The 14,655-nt window shown below is 42.1% G+C and overlaps 1 protein-coding gene across 2 annotated transcripts in view; it reads left to right on the top strand.

The window, feature by feature from the left end:
- Positions 1–4,339, top strand: part of AQP9 (aquaporin 9) — a 34,824-nt gene extending 30,485 nt beyond the window's left edge. The window contains exon 6 of one of the 2 annotated variants that reach the window (XM_012658074.1): positions 3,944–4,339. In XM_012658074.1, the coding sequence (XP_012513528.1) occupies positions 3,944–4,118 (175 nt within the window). In that variant the 3' untranslated portion in view covers positions 4,119–4,339. Of the gene's footprint in view, positions 1–116; positions 1,225–3,943 lie in introns of those variants that run through there. The other variant, XM_012658075.1, reaches the window with a different exon arrangement.
- The last annotated feature ends 10,316 nt before the right edge of the window (positions 4,340–14,655 follow it).

The raw sequence follows: 14,655 nt of genomic DNA on the forward strand, positions 1-14,655 counted from the left end.
GGAAAGACCCCACACTTTCTACTTCAGAATGTGCTGAGGAAATGTGCCAGATGTTGGCACCGGTCTCCCAAGACAAACTCTCTCCACTAACTCCTTCCTGCTCTCTCCCCATAAAGCCGCAGAGGCCCGGCCCCATCCACTCACGGCAGCTGTGGGAAAGGAACTCATTTTGGTGCATCAGGAAGCAGAGCTCCACCACAGAGAAGGGGAAGTAGGAGAACACATGTGAGCAAATTCTAGTTTAATGTGTGCTGCAAGAACAAAGGACTTGAGTGTTCCCAAATGCTGAGCTATACATATAGTAACATTCATGTTATGACTTTATTTAAACGAGAGTTCAGGTTGCCTGTCAGCAGTGTGGAAGACAAGCGCTTAAAATGACTGATACCATTCAGATCACCACCGCGGACATCACTGAAAGCCGTGGCGTGAGAGTCAGGAGGACCTTGACCGATTTTTCCTGCTGTACTCGCAGTGCCCAGAACAGGCCTGGCTCACAGGAGGGCTCAATAAGAAGTACTGAATAGAAGAATGAATACATGCCACGTGCCAGGCACACCCTAGCAGTTGAAGGATACAAAGGCAATCAAGCAACATTCTCTGTCCTCAACAAATACACAACGCAATACGTTTTCTAGAGCAGTGGTTCTCAACCAGAAGTGGGCAGTTGTGTCCCAGGGACATTTGGCGATGCATGGAGACATTTTTGGTTGTCACAACGTGAGGTGGGGAGAGGGGATGCTACTGGCATCTAGTGGACAGGGGTGACAGACACCTTTCTGCAGGACAGACACCTGCAACAAGGAATTATTCAGCCCAACATGTTAATAGTGTTGTGGTTGAGAAACTCTGTTCTAAAGTAATCACAACTAGAACAGGAAAAGGTCCTCAATTAAAAAGGATCTCTTGTATCTTCCAACAGAGCGTCAAAAACGTATGTCCTAAAGATCTCTTTATTCCCAGGGCCCAGAGTTAGCCCAGGAGTTTCCCTCATCCACCTTCCAGAGCCTTGAGACCACACTCCTCCTCCACTCCCCTTAAGCCCTCCTTGGTGATTCATCCAAAGCTCCAAGAGCCATGGTGCTTCCAAAACAGACAGAGCTCTTGCCTGGTCTCTCTTTGCTTTGAGTATGTGTTAGAAGCACCCATGCGTGGGAGAATGTGGGGATCACCCAACATCACTCGTCCCTTATTAGCATCAGGACCTTTTCCCTTCGTGCAGTCATTGATTCATTTATGCAGCTACCTGGTCTCTTCCTCGAGGGTCTATGCTAAAGAGGGTAAGACTCAGTAGCTGTCCTTCACCATTTTATTTATACTCTACGTAAGAGGTTATAGCGGAGGCTCTTACACAAGGCTGAAGCTGTCAAGTGCCATGAAAGAGATTGGACTAATTAACTCCAGGAGTTCAGAGAAGGTTTATAGCTCCAAATTTAGGAATTACGGGGGTGGAAGTGGGAGCATTCGGTAGTATTTGGATATGCTTAAATGGGTGCCAGAGGGGACATCTCAGGCAGAAAGGACCCTGTATTCAAAGACACAGTGTTATTATAAAATAGCAAGTGATCTAGTCTAGCTGGGAAAGTGCATGAAGAAGGTGGGAAAGGGCAGTTGTCAGATCAGAGAGGACCTGGACTCCCAGAATGAGAATTTGGGGGTTTTCTGCTCCCTGGTCTGTAGATTTTAGGGAACAGCAAAGGACTGGGTCAGAGGTTTGGCATGTTTAGAATGTCAATTTAGCAAAATTAATATGGCATCACCATTTAAGATGGATTGAAAAAGGAGAGAGTGGGGGAGTAGAAACCCCTTAGGAAAGAGCTCAGTTGGTTCATAATTCTCAACCAAAAAAGTTCTCTAAAAACCCTGGAGGGCTAACAGGCCTACAAAGTGTCCGTAGAGTGTCCCATCCCTCAGAGTTCTATACACAAGGTAAATCCCTCGGTAGATATCCTAGCTTGGCCCTGCACCTGAGGTCTCAGATAAAACCGAGGCTACCTTATCCACAGGCCTCACTTGTCCCCGTGTGGCAGGCGGCGGAGGAGGGCAGGGAGAGTGGGTACCAGAGGCTCTGACAACAGCACGAGTCACCCCAGCTGACTCTTGCTTTTCCCTCAAATATTAGAATGTTTCCCATCAAAGTTCTCTCCACTAATTCATATTAGGGTGTTAACGACTCAGCGGGTGAAGGATCTCTGGAGTATTATTAACTTTTAAAACAGTTTACCCAAAGTAGTGAATCCCTAGAGATGGTCCTTTAGACAATTAACCCAGACATGCTCCTGGCATCCCCCAAATCAGAGTGTGCAAATGACCATGACCCTGTGTGCATGTAGGACTGGCCAGGCAGGTGACCACATCTGAGCCCCTCCATGTATGACTGGTGACCCTGACACAGTGTGTCCGGCCTCATAGAAGGAAGGAGGTCCAGCCAGTGAGAGGCAGGTATACAAGTGTCCTGGCAGGTATACAAACTTAATCTGCTAAATGATAGGGAGAGGCTCTCCATAAAAGGAAATGATGGGCCAAGTAAGGTAGACTATACTCGCTTCATGTGCTGACCCCCAGAGCATACTCCCGGTTCTTTAAAGCCAGATGGGAGAAGCAGCCGCCCTTCACGTGCCTCTCACAGAAAAGTCCATCTGGATTTGGGGACCGGGAAAGGGCTCTGTGAGAGCGAGTGCAGCAGCCTCACTCCTGTGCGGTAAGAGTGACATCTGGTGGCTGCCATACTCAATCACGGTGCTCTTCTGTCAAACCTGCACCGGTGATCCAAGATTCAGGAAACTACTTAGATGCTCCAGGTAGAAGGGACCTCGCAGGCAGAGGAACGGGAGCTCAGAGAGCACAGTGACCCACCCAAAGACCTAGAGAGTCCTGCGACTGGAACTAGGATTCTAGAATAGTGTTCTTGTTTTCTACTTACTTCCTTTATTATCCTTTCTAATCAAAATCTGATATAAACAAAAGGCCACATGGAACATATGTGTAGTTATTAAGCATAATGATGAAAAGAACAGCTATGGACCCTTCTAGAATTCAACTACAACACTGAAATCCTCACACGCATGTGTGTGCCTCCTGTTTCCCCAAGCTCCCCCCTCCACATTATCCTGAAGTTTTGTGTTTATCATTCCCCTGCTTTTTAAAAGTAGTTTTATTTCAAATGTATATATCCTTAAACGATATACTGTATAGCTTTTTGTTTGCTCCTGAGCGTTCATGGTCCTTTCTATGGAGTTATTTAAATGAATTTCCTCTCTCCAAAGAAATGATGACAAGCCACAAGGACACCTGCTTTCCCCCAGAACTATGCCTCTGCTGTCGCGTACTGACATCAAGGATTTCTGGGAGAGAAGGAGTTTCATGGCACAAAAGCTTTATCAGAGAGTAGAGCCACGACCTCAAAATATAAGTGCTGGTTTAAATCATATTTAGTGGGAAATCCACATATCCACCTTAGACTTTTTAAATGCGTTCATTGTTCGGCAAACACTTCCCGATGGTTTATTTTGACTGCCCTCATAGGCTGGTGATGCCCACCAATCTCTTCACGTAATGAGCATCTCCTTTCCCTTCGTGATCTCTGGGCCTCAATATTTCAGGATGAGGGAAAGGTAGTTTCTGAATAATGGACCTGAGCTTTCCCTAGGGACCCTCAATCTTGACCAGGGGCTCAGGCACTACATTTTCCAAAAGGAAAATATACGGGACATAATCTCCCCCAAGTATTAGTAGGACAGTGGAATAGATCATCTGAAATCAGGTGTAGTGAAAACCCTAGGATTATGGTTGCCCTGCTACAGAGAGTGCCCTTATACTTAGCTCTTGCTGAGTCAAAATGGAGCTGTGAGCATGAGAAAGACTAGCTGGTTATTGAGCAAAGGGACAGTAATACCAGCAGGAAGGCCCGGAAATGTCTCACTAATTTCTTGTTTGATTTCAGAGCTGGAAACAACTTCTGGTGGATTCCTGTAGTGGGTCCCTTGGTTGGTGCTGTCATTGGAGGCCTCATCTATGTTCTTCTCATTGAAATCCACCATCCAGACCCTGACCCAGACTGCAAGGCAGAACAACCTGAGGACAAACCAGAGAAATATGAACTTAGTGTTATAATGTAGTGTCATGCGCGGTTCTGGATGTGTAATTGGTCTGGTATTAAGAGTTTCTTCAGAAAAGAAGGCATCCAAGTTTCTGTGTTTTTATAAGAATGAGGTGGAATCCACCCAATTTTCCCTGCTAGCCATGTGGGACACCTAATTGGAAAAACATTCAAATGAAGGTTTGGAAACGCTGACTTCTTCTCTACCAGTTTCCCTCCAGAATAGCACTGACTGTCCCCTGAAAATACCTTCCCTCTTGCCCTGTTTATTTCATCCTTGATGAGAATTCTTCTTACTAGGTGAGCACTAATAACTTGGAACCTTGACCACGGCCTTATTTGGATGGTCTCAGCTGCATTATCTACATGAAAGTGTCACCGAAACCCTCTTCTTCAGTGTCTACAAAGATTACCTTCTAAGTATCAACCAAAATATAAATTGAAAGAAAAAACTATGGTTTCAGTCAACAAATCCATGAATTAGGGAGCTAATGGGTTAAGTCTCTAGTTATGTTGTGCTTGTATTTGTATAAATACTGATATTTTCCAAACCTGGGGATGTAGGAAGCAATAGAATGTAGCCGGAAAGCAAAGGGGAGGACACTCTGGCATTCAGAAACCTCAGGAGACAAGATAAATTTGGGAAACCAAATGGAATTTTTTAATGGAAACCATTTACTAGATTAATCTCTTGCTCTTCTGTATTTTAGAGGGCACCAATTAATTTCCCGGTCTTTAGTATATAATAACCTAAAATACAATTGTAACCCTCAGTCATGAAAAATGCATCACTCTGTCTTTTCAGTTCAAATTCATTTTCCTGATTGCCCACTTGAGAGCAGACATTTGACAAGTTATGTCAATGCCCACACTCATCCGTCATTCTACACATGCCCTAGATACCCAAACGGAAAGCCACTGGATCCTGGTCTAGCAGAATCTTTAGGGTGGAAGGTCCCTGGAAGGATAATATTAACTTTTTGGACTTTGCAATTCACAAAGCACTTTCACGCATATTACCTAATTTCATCCTCATAATGATTATCTGAGGTACATACCGTGCTGCCCATTTTACAGATGAAGAAACAAAATCTCAGGGAAGTTGAGTCGTCCAAGATCACGTGGAAGGTTGAACACTGTCCAATGCCTCCCTTCACCTTTCAGAAGATCAATAACTGGCTGGGACTCTTTGCCAACAGTTCCTGGCTGGCCAGAAGAAATGGAATCGGCAGCTTCCAGAACATATATACCTTCTGAACATAATGCTCCCGGATCTTAAGATATGAAGACCCTCATTGTCTGGGTTTATTCCCACTGTTACTGAAGCACTAAGGAAGAAAAGAGGTAACAATCTGATCATAGCTTTTATTTGCTAAAAAACATTATCAGAAGACCTCCCTTCCTAAGCCACCCTTGGTCTTACTAAGTCTTAATGTGCCTTCCCTGCCGATCCCAAACATTACATTCAGGGAATTTCTTCATCCTTAGTCTCTTCCCTGTAAGGTTCTCTAATTGATGTTACTTTTGACAAAAGAGTCTCTGTGAGTCACAAGCACCAGGGAACTTGCTTTACATCAAAGGATGCACCGTCAGTCAAACCGTGAAGCCCAACATTCCCAAAGGCATCCAGTTTCCCAACTGCTTTGTACTGATAACAGAACAACAAAACACAAATATGAAATGTTTCTGATGGCCTATATTCTACAATCTGTGGACATATGAGATTATTTTCTTGCTCTGAAGCCACCTAGATATTTCCTGTTTGAAATAAAATTGTTGGGTTATTGTCGGTTTGTTTGCTTATTTGTTTGTTTTTATAAGTATTAAGATTACCCTTTGGGCGCAGTGGCTCACACCTGTAAATCCTATCACTCTAGGAGGTGGAAGGATCACTTAAGGCCAGGAGTTTGAGACCAGCCTGGGCAACATAGCAAAACCTTCCACCCCCTCACCTCCCCACCCCCTCTACCCCTGTCTCTACAAAAAAATTAAAAAAATTAGCTGGGCATGGTGGCACATGCCTGTAGCCCCAGCTACCTGAGAGGCTGAGGTGGAAGGATCACTTGAGCCCAGGAGTTCGAGGCTACAGTGAGCAATGATCAGGCCACTGTGCTCCAGCCTGGGTAACATAGCCAGACCCCATCTCTACAAAAAAAAAAAAGAGGTTATTTTTTTTAAAAAAAGATTACTAAGTGCACTTAGTTCAGAGGTCGTCTATCCTGTCTACAAACTTGAATCTTGGCAGGGGGAGCCTTTAAAAAATACTTATGCCCAGTTGGTCCTTTGTAAATATCTCAGGTGATTCTAATATGCAGTAAGGGTTGAGAACACTGACTTGGTTAAATTACATGGGTCTAAGGTGTTTTGAGAACCATGTGTAGTTGGTGGCCAGGTGATTCATGGTAGTATTCCCAGAGTCTTGGAGCCCCAGGGATTCGAGCAATGGTTCTTAGTGGGGGCAATTTTGCTCCCTCCTCCCCCCTACTACTCAAGGGAACATTTCGCAATGCCTGGAGACATTTATGGTTGTCACAGCTAGGGAGGGGATGCTAATGGCATCTAATGGCCAGAGACCAGCAATGCTGTCAAGCATCCTAAGGTACAATGACAGCTCTGCATAACAAAGAATTATTTGGCCCAAAACATCAATAGTGCCAAGGTTGAGAGACTCTGGAGTTGAGGAAAGGTGAGGAGAGGAGCAAGAGAAGACATTGAGGCCGGGCGCAGTGGCTCACACCTGTAATCCTAGCACTCTGGGAGGCCGAAGTGGGCAGATCATTTGGGTTCAGGAGTTTGAGACCAGCCTGAGCAAGAGCGAGACCCCTCTCTACTAAAAAAAAATAGAAAGAAATTAGCTGGCAAACTAAAAATATATAGAAAAAATTAGCCGGGTATGGTGGTGCATAGCTGTAGTCCCACCTACTAGGGAGGCTGAGGCAGGAGGATCACTTGAGCCCAGGAGTTTGAGGTTCCTGTGAGCTAGGCTGATGCCACGGCACTCTAGCCCGGGCAACAGAGTGAGACTCTGTCTCAAAAAAAAAAAAAAAAAAAAAGAGAGAGAAGACATTGAAACTCTGCACCCTGACTCAATTCCAGCCAAGAACAGATACAAACAAACCAGGAACAGCCCCTGGGGTGGACTCTAATTCTTAGAGCAAGGGGCAACCCAAATCTTGAGTATTATGAATGGCTTGCGCTCCTTAAATATTACTTGATGATTAATGACTAGGATTATGAAGAGGAAATGTACAATTACGAAAATCAACCCCAGGAAGACTTTTTTTACATGGAAAAAAGTCCTCTTGCTCCAGGCGCTCACACTCAAATTCCCTCCCCTCCGCCAATTTATAAGTGGGTTTTCCTTTGTCAGATTCTCACCCAAGAGAATGTTTATGAGGTTGAATTACCTGTAACAGAAATCAATTAGATAGAGCCAGCTAACCTCTTTTTAAAATAGCTCCTTTAGGAGCAAGAATTGTAACATCCCCTCTTCCCTCCCCCTTGTCAATCGAAAAACTTGATAGGAACATTTATCTTAATGCCAAAAATAGAATTTCTCTATGATTCCCCAAACAGTTGATATCTCAATGCACGTCAAAGGTAGTAGGGCTTTTCTAACTAGTAATAACCAGAGTCAATATTCAGCTGTTGAATAGGATAAGTGGAGCAAAAATGTCATATTTAAAACTTTGATCCTTAAGATATAAATTATTGTTTTCTTTAAATTGTTTACACACACACACACACACACACACACACACGTCTTATGTTAAAATGTTAGTGTTCAGTAATACCGCCGTGAGAAAATTACAACTTCCAGTTATAAAGAAGGGTTTGTAAGTTTTATTTAGCCATAGAACCTATTGTTCAAATAAAACCTTATGTGGTACCCACAAGTGAACTGGAGCTACTATAAATAAAGAGAGGGGAGGAGGGTCAGGAACTTCATCCTGCTCGCGATGTCACCTTACACACCCCCCTCTTACACACACCCTCAGGGTGTCTCTGCAGAGAAACGTGTGTGTGTGTGTGTGTGTGTGTCTGTGTGTGTGTGTGTGTGTGTGTGTGTGTGTCAGGGTTGGGGGTGGGGTCTTCAGAACACAGTGTCCCAGTTTGAAAATCATTGATAAAGACTTGGGACAAATCGATGAACATTTTTATGTGAGTTTCAAGCATAGAACCTCCCAAAAACCATCTTGGTTCTAGAAAGTCTTCAGAAATGTCAGGTGATTTTCTAAAGACTTCTTAAACGAATTAGATAGGGAAAACAGAATTACTCACCCCATCAAACATCATCCACAAAAAGATGTTGTACATCAATTTTATGGCTAATTTAGATGTTACACATCAGAGAATGTAAGTTCTCTGAGATAACATGTTTACTTAATAACAGCCCGTGGAGAGAAGCAACCATAATCCTGGTCCTGCTTACTGTGTTGACTCTCTGAGTCTGCATAAAAATAAATGGATAGATGATAGACAACTAACCAAGCAACCTCGCCCCAACCTCCCTCTTGTTGCTGGAAATGAAATGTCTCTGATGCAAGAGAAGCTGTCTGGATTAACGAAAGGAGGCCCCAAATAAACTGAACATGAATGATTCAGTGAAGAAACGCACTGACCTAGCTGAGAGAATCCACGGAACGATGTGCGGACGGAGACGCTTGGTGAGGACTCTGTCCTTCCGGGGCTACGTTATGTTTTTCGGGGCTTTACGCACTTCTGCTTTTGTGGACTTTTTTGCGCCCCCCGCCCACGCACAAAGTTAATCATTTTAAATAAATTATATTTTGTAATTCTACCGGTGACAGGCTCGATTATATTCTTTTTTTCGGGATATGATTTTAGGAGAGGTTAAAACATTTCGGGGGCTCCTGAAAGTGTCCCGGGCCCCAGGAAGAAGTGGGCGCCGCCTCCGCTCCGCCCTGGTCTAGCGCGCCCCCTGCTGGGCCAGAGCCGCCGCGCCGCGGCCCGCCCTGCTCGCGGCCTCGAGCCCTGCGGGTGGGGTCTCAGGCAACAGGCCAGACCCTAGGGCGTCCTGGAGGCTGTGAGGAGCGCCCCAGAGGCCAGGCCTCCCGCCGTTGGGATGGCCCACGTCGTGGCCCTCCACCCTCCTCCTCGGGCACCCAGCAGGAGGGGCTTCCTGGCTTCCTGCGGCGGAAGCAGGGAGGTCCCAGGGCCTGGGCACCCTCAGCTCCAGAGATCCTGTCATGTGTTATTAACACGCGATTCTTGTGTAGTGTCTCGGTTTACAGAGCGCGCTCATGCCCAGTACCTCGTACCGCTCTCAGAACAGCCCAGCAAGTAAGTTATTATCCCCTTTTAGAGATGAGGAAACTGAGGCTCAAGGCATTAAACAATTTGCACCAAGTTGCAGAGTGAAGAGCAGAAGAGGTGGGATTCGAACCATATGCCTGAGTAGGGTGACCATCTGTCCCAGTTTGCTCAGGACTCAGGGGTTTTTATTTCTACGGTGCAGGATTCGGTGCTAACACCAAGAGGAATTGGTCACCCCATGCATGTCCTGAGTCGAGAGCTGCGCTCCTCCCTCTGCCCGGCCTCCTCCCAGACTGATGCTCTCCCTTAGGCTTGCTGTCCTGCAGCAGATAAAATGTTGCTTGATTAATTTGACTAGAAAAGAATGTCTTCATTTTTAATTTCAATTATAAATGGGAATACATGTTTTAAGAGTGGCACAGTGGTTAAAAGCATAGGCTGTTAATGAAAATTCTGTCAGCTCTACCTTCAAAATATATTCCACGTCTGACCTCTTCTCACACACAGCGGTGGTTTAAGCCACTGTCCCCTCTCTCCTGGGTCTGAGAGGAGCCTCCTAACTGGTCTTCCTGCCTTTCTGCTTTAACTCCCATAGCCAGTAATCAACATAGCAGCCTGTGTGATCTTCAGGTAAAAGCCCAAATGGCTTAAAAACATCATACACTCTGACCTTTCTGGCCTGGTCTCTACTGCTCTCCCCCTTGTCTGTCCTCTTGGCTTCAGCCACACAGGCCTCCATCCTGATCCTGGAAGCCCACCAAGCTAGCCCCTGCCACAGGGCCTTTGCACTTGATGTCTCTCTTGCTTGAAATTCCCTCCGCCACCTCCTTCAGGTCCCTGTTCAAATGTCACCATGTTCGTCAGGTTTTTCTCACCACCCATCATTCCCTATCCCCTTCCCTGCTTTATTTTCTCCCAAACACTTATCATCCTTTCTAAAATACGCATATTTTATATTAAATTTGTTGGGTGTTGTCTGTTTCCTTCCAGTGAAATAGAAGGCGCATGGTGGCAAGACGTTTCGCTCTTTAGTTCACGACTGCTTCCCCAGTGCCTGGAACATGATAGTGGCTCATTAAATGTTTGTTGAGTGAATGGAAGTATAGAGTCATACTCTCTGGGTTCAACTCCTAGCTCCTCTACTTACTAGTACAGTAGCCAAGTTATTTACCTTCAGTTGTTCATATATTAAGTAGTAATAATAACAATAAGATCATCAGTGTAAAGTTCTTAGAACAGTTCCAACCTCATGGTGTGTATTCGATAAATAGGAACTGTTGCTGCTGCAGCAGCTGCTGTTATTATTGCTAATGTCGTTATAACACGTGGTAGCTTGCAAACATGGAATACGGTCATCAGAATTTGGCCACAAGCTCTTCCCTTGCTCTCTATGATTTAATGATTCTCAGTTGCACGTATCTTTCAGGAACCATCTTCCTAGTATCTAAGGATTCAGTTTTATTTTTCAATCTTTAGTAGAAATCAGAAGGATTACCTTAATTTTTTTTTTTACTATGAAAGATTTTAAAAATAAACAATAGTGAGAAAATGGTATAATGATACTCCGTGCACTCTCCACCCAACTTCAACAGTTGCCAAGACATAGTGGGTATCATTTCATTTATACCCCTTCTCTGCTTCTGACTACTCCCCCTGGGATTTTTTGGAAGCAAATCCCAGACATGATGTCATCTTATCCATGAATATTTAATATGTGTATCTAAAAGATAAGGTTTTTATAAAAAAAATCACCACAATACCATTATCACACATACAAATAAGTACCAATGGCTTCTTAATATCATGAAATATCCAGTCATGGCGCACATTTCCGGCAAGACCACGTTTTAACTCTGGTGCATAACAATGGATTCTGTGAAGGTGATTTACTCTGATGTCTACTGGCTCTGAAGAGCATCAGGGTTTTGCAGCACTAGTTTACCTCAGTTTTGTACCTTCATATCACAGTCCTCTGTAAGATTTTTGCACAACATTTTCATTTTTAAACAAAATGGAAAATATATTTGTCTGCCGTTACCCAAAGTAGCCGTCTGCCAGGACTGAAATTATTTTTAAGCAAGGAGGAAGTCCTGAATTTATTTGAAATAGCATTAATTAATATTGTTACATTAAGAAATGCACACAGGCCAGGCACAGTGGTTTATGCCTGTAATCCTAGCACTTTGGGAGGCCAAGCCAGGAAGATAGCTTGAGGCCAGGAGTTCAAGATCAGACTAAGCAAAATAGCAAGACTCCCATCTCTACTAAAAAATAGAAAAATAGCTGGGCGTAGCCGTAGCTGGGACTATGGTGCACACCTATAGTCCCAGCTACTTGGGAGACTGAGGAAGGAGGATCACTTGAGCCCAGGAGTTCAAGGTTGCAGTGAGCTATGATGATGCCACTGCACTCTAGCCCAGCAACAGAGTGAGACCTTGTCTCAAAGAAAGAAAGAAAGGAAGAAATGCACACAATATGAAATGCTTATACTTTAAAAGCTAGAACATACTGTGAAAAGAAATCCAAATATTTAACATCCATGCTGACCTGTGCAAGACACTGTGGCTGATTAAGGTAAGTGAAAAACTAGAAATTCCTAAGCTACTCTAATGCGTAGTGGCAGTATTTATTTGATATTTATTTAATTATTTATTTATTCTTACCCAAAGACTTCAGACCTTTGGAAATAAAAGCTAATACCAAAGTGGCACAATATTTCCAGGTCCCAATCTTTGCATAAAGGAAATCCTCTCTATCAAGAGGGAATTTTGATGGCCCTTTGCTCATCTCTGGTGATATTCTAAGAATAAGATTCTAATCTAATAGATGATATACTTACAGCCAAAAATCACTTTGTGAATCATGGAGAAGAGAGAATACATTGCTTATCCCAGAGCCTGTTCTCAGCCTGGAGCCAAGGGCAGAGAATCGATATTTTGTTGCTAAACTAATAACATTTGGAACAAGACCACGAGAGTGTCTGAGTACTCACATGTTGGAGACTGTATAGCTAATGCTCAATATGTCAGGCTCTACAGACAGCCAGATTGAATTCCAATAAACCACTGAATGTCTATGTGACCCTCTAAACCTCAGTCTCCTCATCTATTAAATGGGAATGATACTAGCACTTGTGTTCTATAGGTTGTCAAAAATATCACGAACATGCCTATGAAACACTTAACATAGTGCCTCTTAATAAGTGTCAGCTAATTCTACTATTATCATTTCACATTTACGAATTCAGCTATATATCCTGCTTTGCTAACAAAAATAAGAAGCCCAAGAAAAATTTCCAGGAGTATAATAAATTTGCTCACACTTCAATAATCTAATTCATATGACTGGTTTATCTTTGACAGTTCTCTTAATGTAGTCAGGTGCAAAGAACCTACACAGGGCTATGATTAGTTCATGAATTACAGAGTTTAGCTTTGATAAAGAAATTAACCAGATTATTTAGTTCCCTAATGGAGCTGCCAAATTAATCTGAAAATCTATCAAAAATAAATTAAAAATGATTTACAGAATTAATGAAACTCCAATAGAAAATTGAGTAGGCTTTTTTTTTGTAGAAATTAACAAGCTGATTTTAAAATTTTTATGGAAATGCAATGTAGAAGAACCAAAACAAACTCGAAAAAGAAGAAGAAAGTTGGAAAACTTATGCTATCTAGTTTTAAGACTTTCCATAAAGCCATAGTAATGAGGACAGTGTGCTATTAGTGTAAGAAGGAGCAAATAGGTTAATGGAACATAATAGAGAATCCAGAATTTGACAAACTCTTATGCAGTAAATTGATTTTCAATAAAGGAACTAATGCAATTCCATAGAGAAAGGAAAGCATTTTCAACAAATGGCACTAAACAACTAGAAAAAAGGTAAATCTTAACTCTTACTTCATAGAAACATAATAAACAAACACTAATTCAATGTGGATCACAGACTTAAACATAAAAGTTAAAACTACAAAGCTTCTAGAAAGAAATGTAGGAGAATATTGACAATCTTCAGATTGGCAAATATTTCTTGTATAAGAATACAAAACCATAAAAAAATAGATCGATTGTACCTCAACAAAATTTAAAACTTCTACCCATTAAAAGACATCATTAAAAAAATGAATGGGCAAGCCAGAGATTGGAAAAAAATAATTGTAATACCTATATATAACAAAGGACTTGTACCCAGAATATGTAAACTTCTTCAACTTAATAAATAAAAGACAAACAAACCGATTTTTAAAATGAACTAGGGACTTAAACAGACACTTCATTAAAGAATGCATTAATATATGAATGGCCAATAAGCACATTAAGGAAGTTCAAATTAAAATCACAATGATATGTCACAGGCACTACAATTGTTGTCTCCAAAATAGACTGACAACATCAAATGGCAAGATGCGAAGCAACTGAAACTCTCATGCATTGCTAGCGAAGTATAAAATGGTATGACTATTTTATAAAAATGTCTCTTATGAAGTTAAAATCACCCCTACTCTGTGATCTTTCAATTTCACTCCCAAATATTTACTCACAAAAGCCAAAAAATTTGTCCGCAAAAATTATTATGCAGAAATGTTTATAGTATCTTTATTCATAATAGCTCCAATCTGGAAAGAACTCAAATGTCCATCAACAGGAAAATGGATAAACTATTTGTGGTGTAGTGTTACAATGAAATATTACTCAGAGGTAAAAAATAACATGAAATTAATATATGCCATAACATGAATAAATCTTAAAAACATGCTGAGCAAAAGAAGTCAGATATAAATGAGTACATAATGAGTAATTCCATTTGCATTATGCACGCATCATTCTATAGAGTTCAAGAATAGAAAAAAGTACCCTATAGTGATAGAAATCAGAGCAGTGGTTGCTTCAGAGATAGGAGTGGGTACTGTTTATTAAGGGGCTTGAGGAAGCTTTCTGGGGAAGTGGAAATTTTATATATTTTGATTGCGCTAAACATTACATGGGCTTACATACATGTCAAAACTCACCAAACTTTACATGTAAAAATATGTGCTGTTCACTATGCATAAGTTATACAAGAGATCTTCAAAACTATTTACAGATGATTTCTCATCAGAAACCGTGAAGGCCAGATGGCAGTGGGATAGCATATTTAAAGTAATAAAAGAAAAAGTTGTTCGTGAGGATGTGGAGAAATTGGATCCTGTGTATATTGCTGTTGGGAATGTAAAATGGTGCAGCTGATTTGGAAAACAGTTCCTCAATAACTAAACATAGACTTAGCACATTACCTAGCA

Source organism: Propithecus coquereli, unplaced genomic scaffold (genome assembly GCF_000956105.1).
Source record: "Propithecus coquereli isolate 6110/MARCELLA unplaced genomic scaffold, Pcoq_1.0 Scaffold57, whole genome shotgun sequence".
Classification (NCBI taxonomy): Eukaryota; Metazoa; Chordata; class Mammalia; order Primates; family Indriidae; genus Propithecus; species Propithecus coquereli.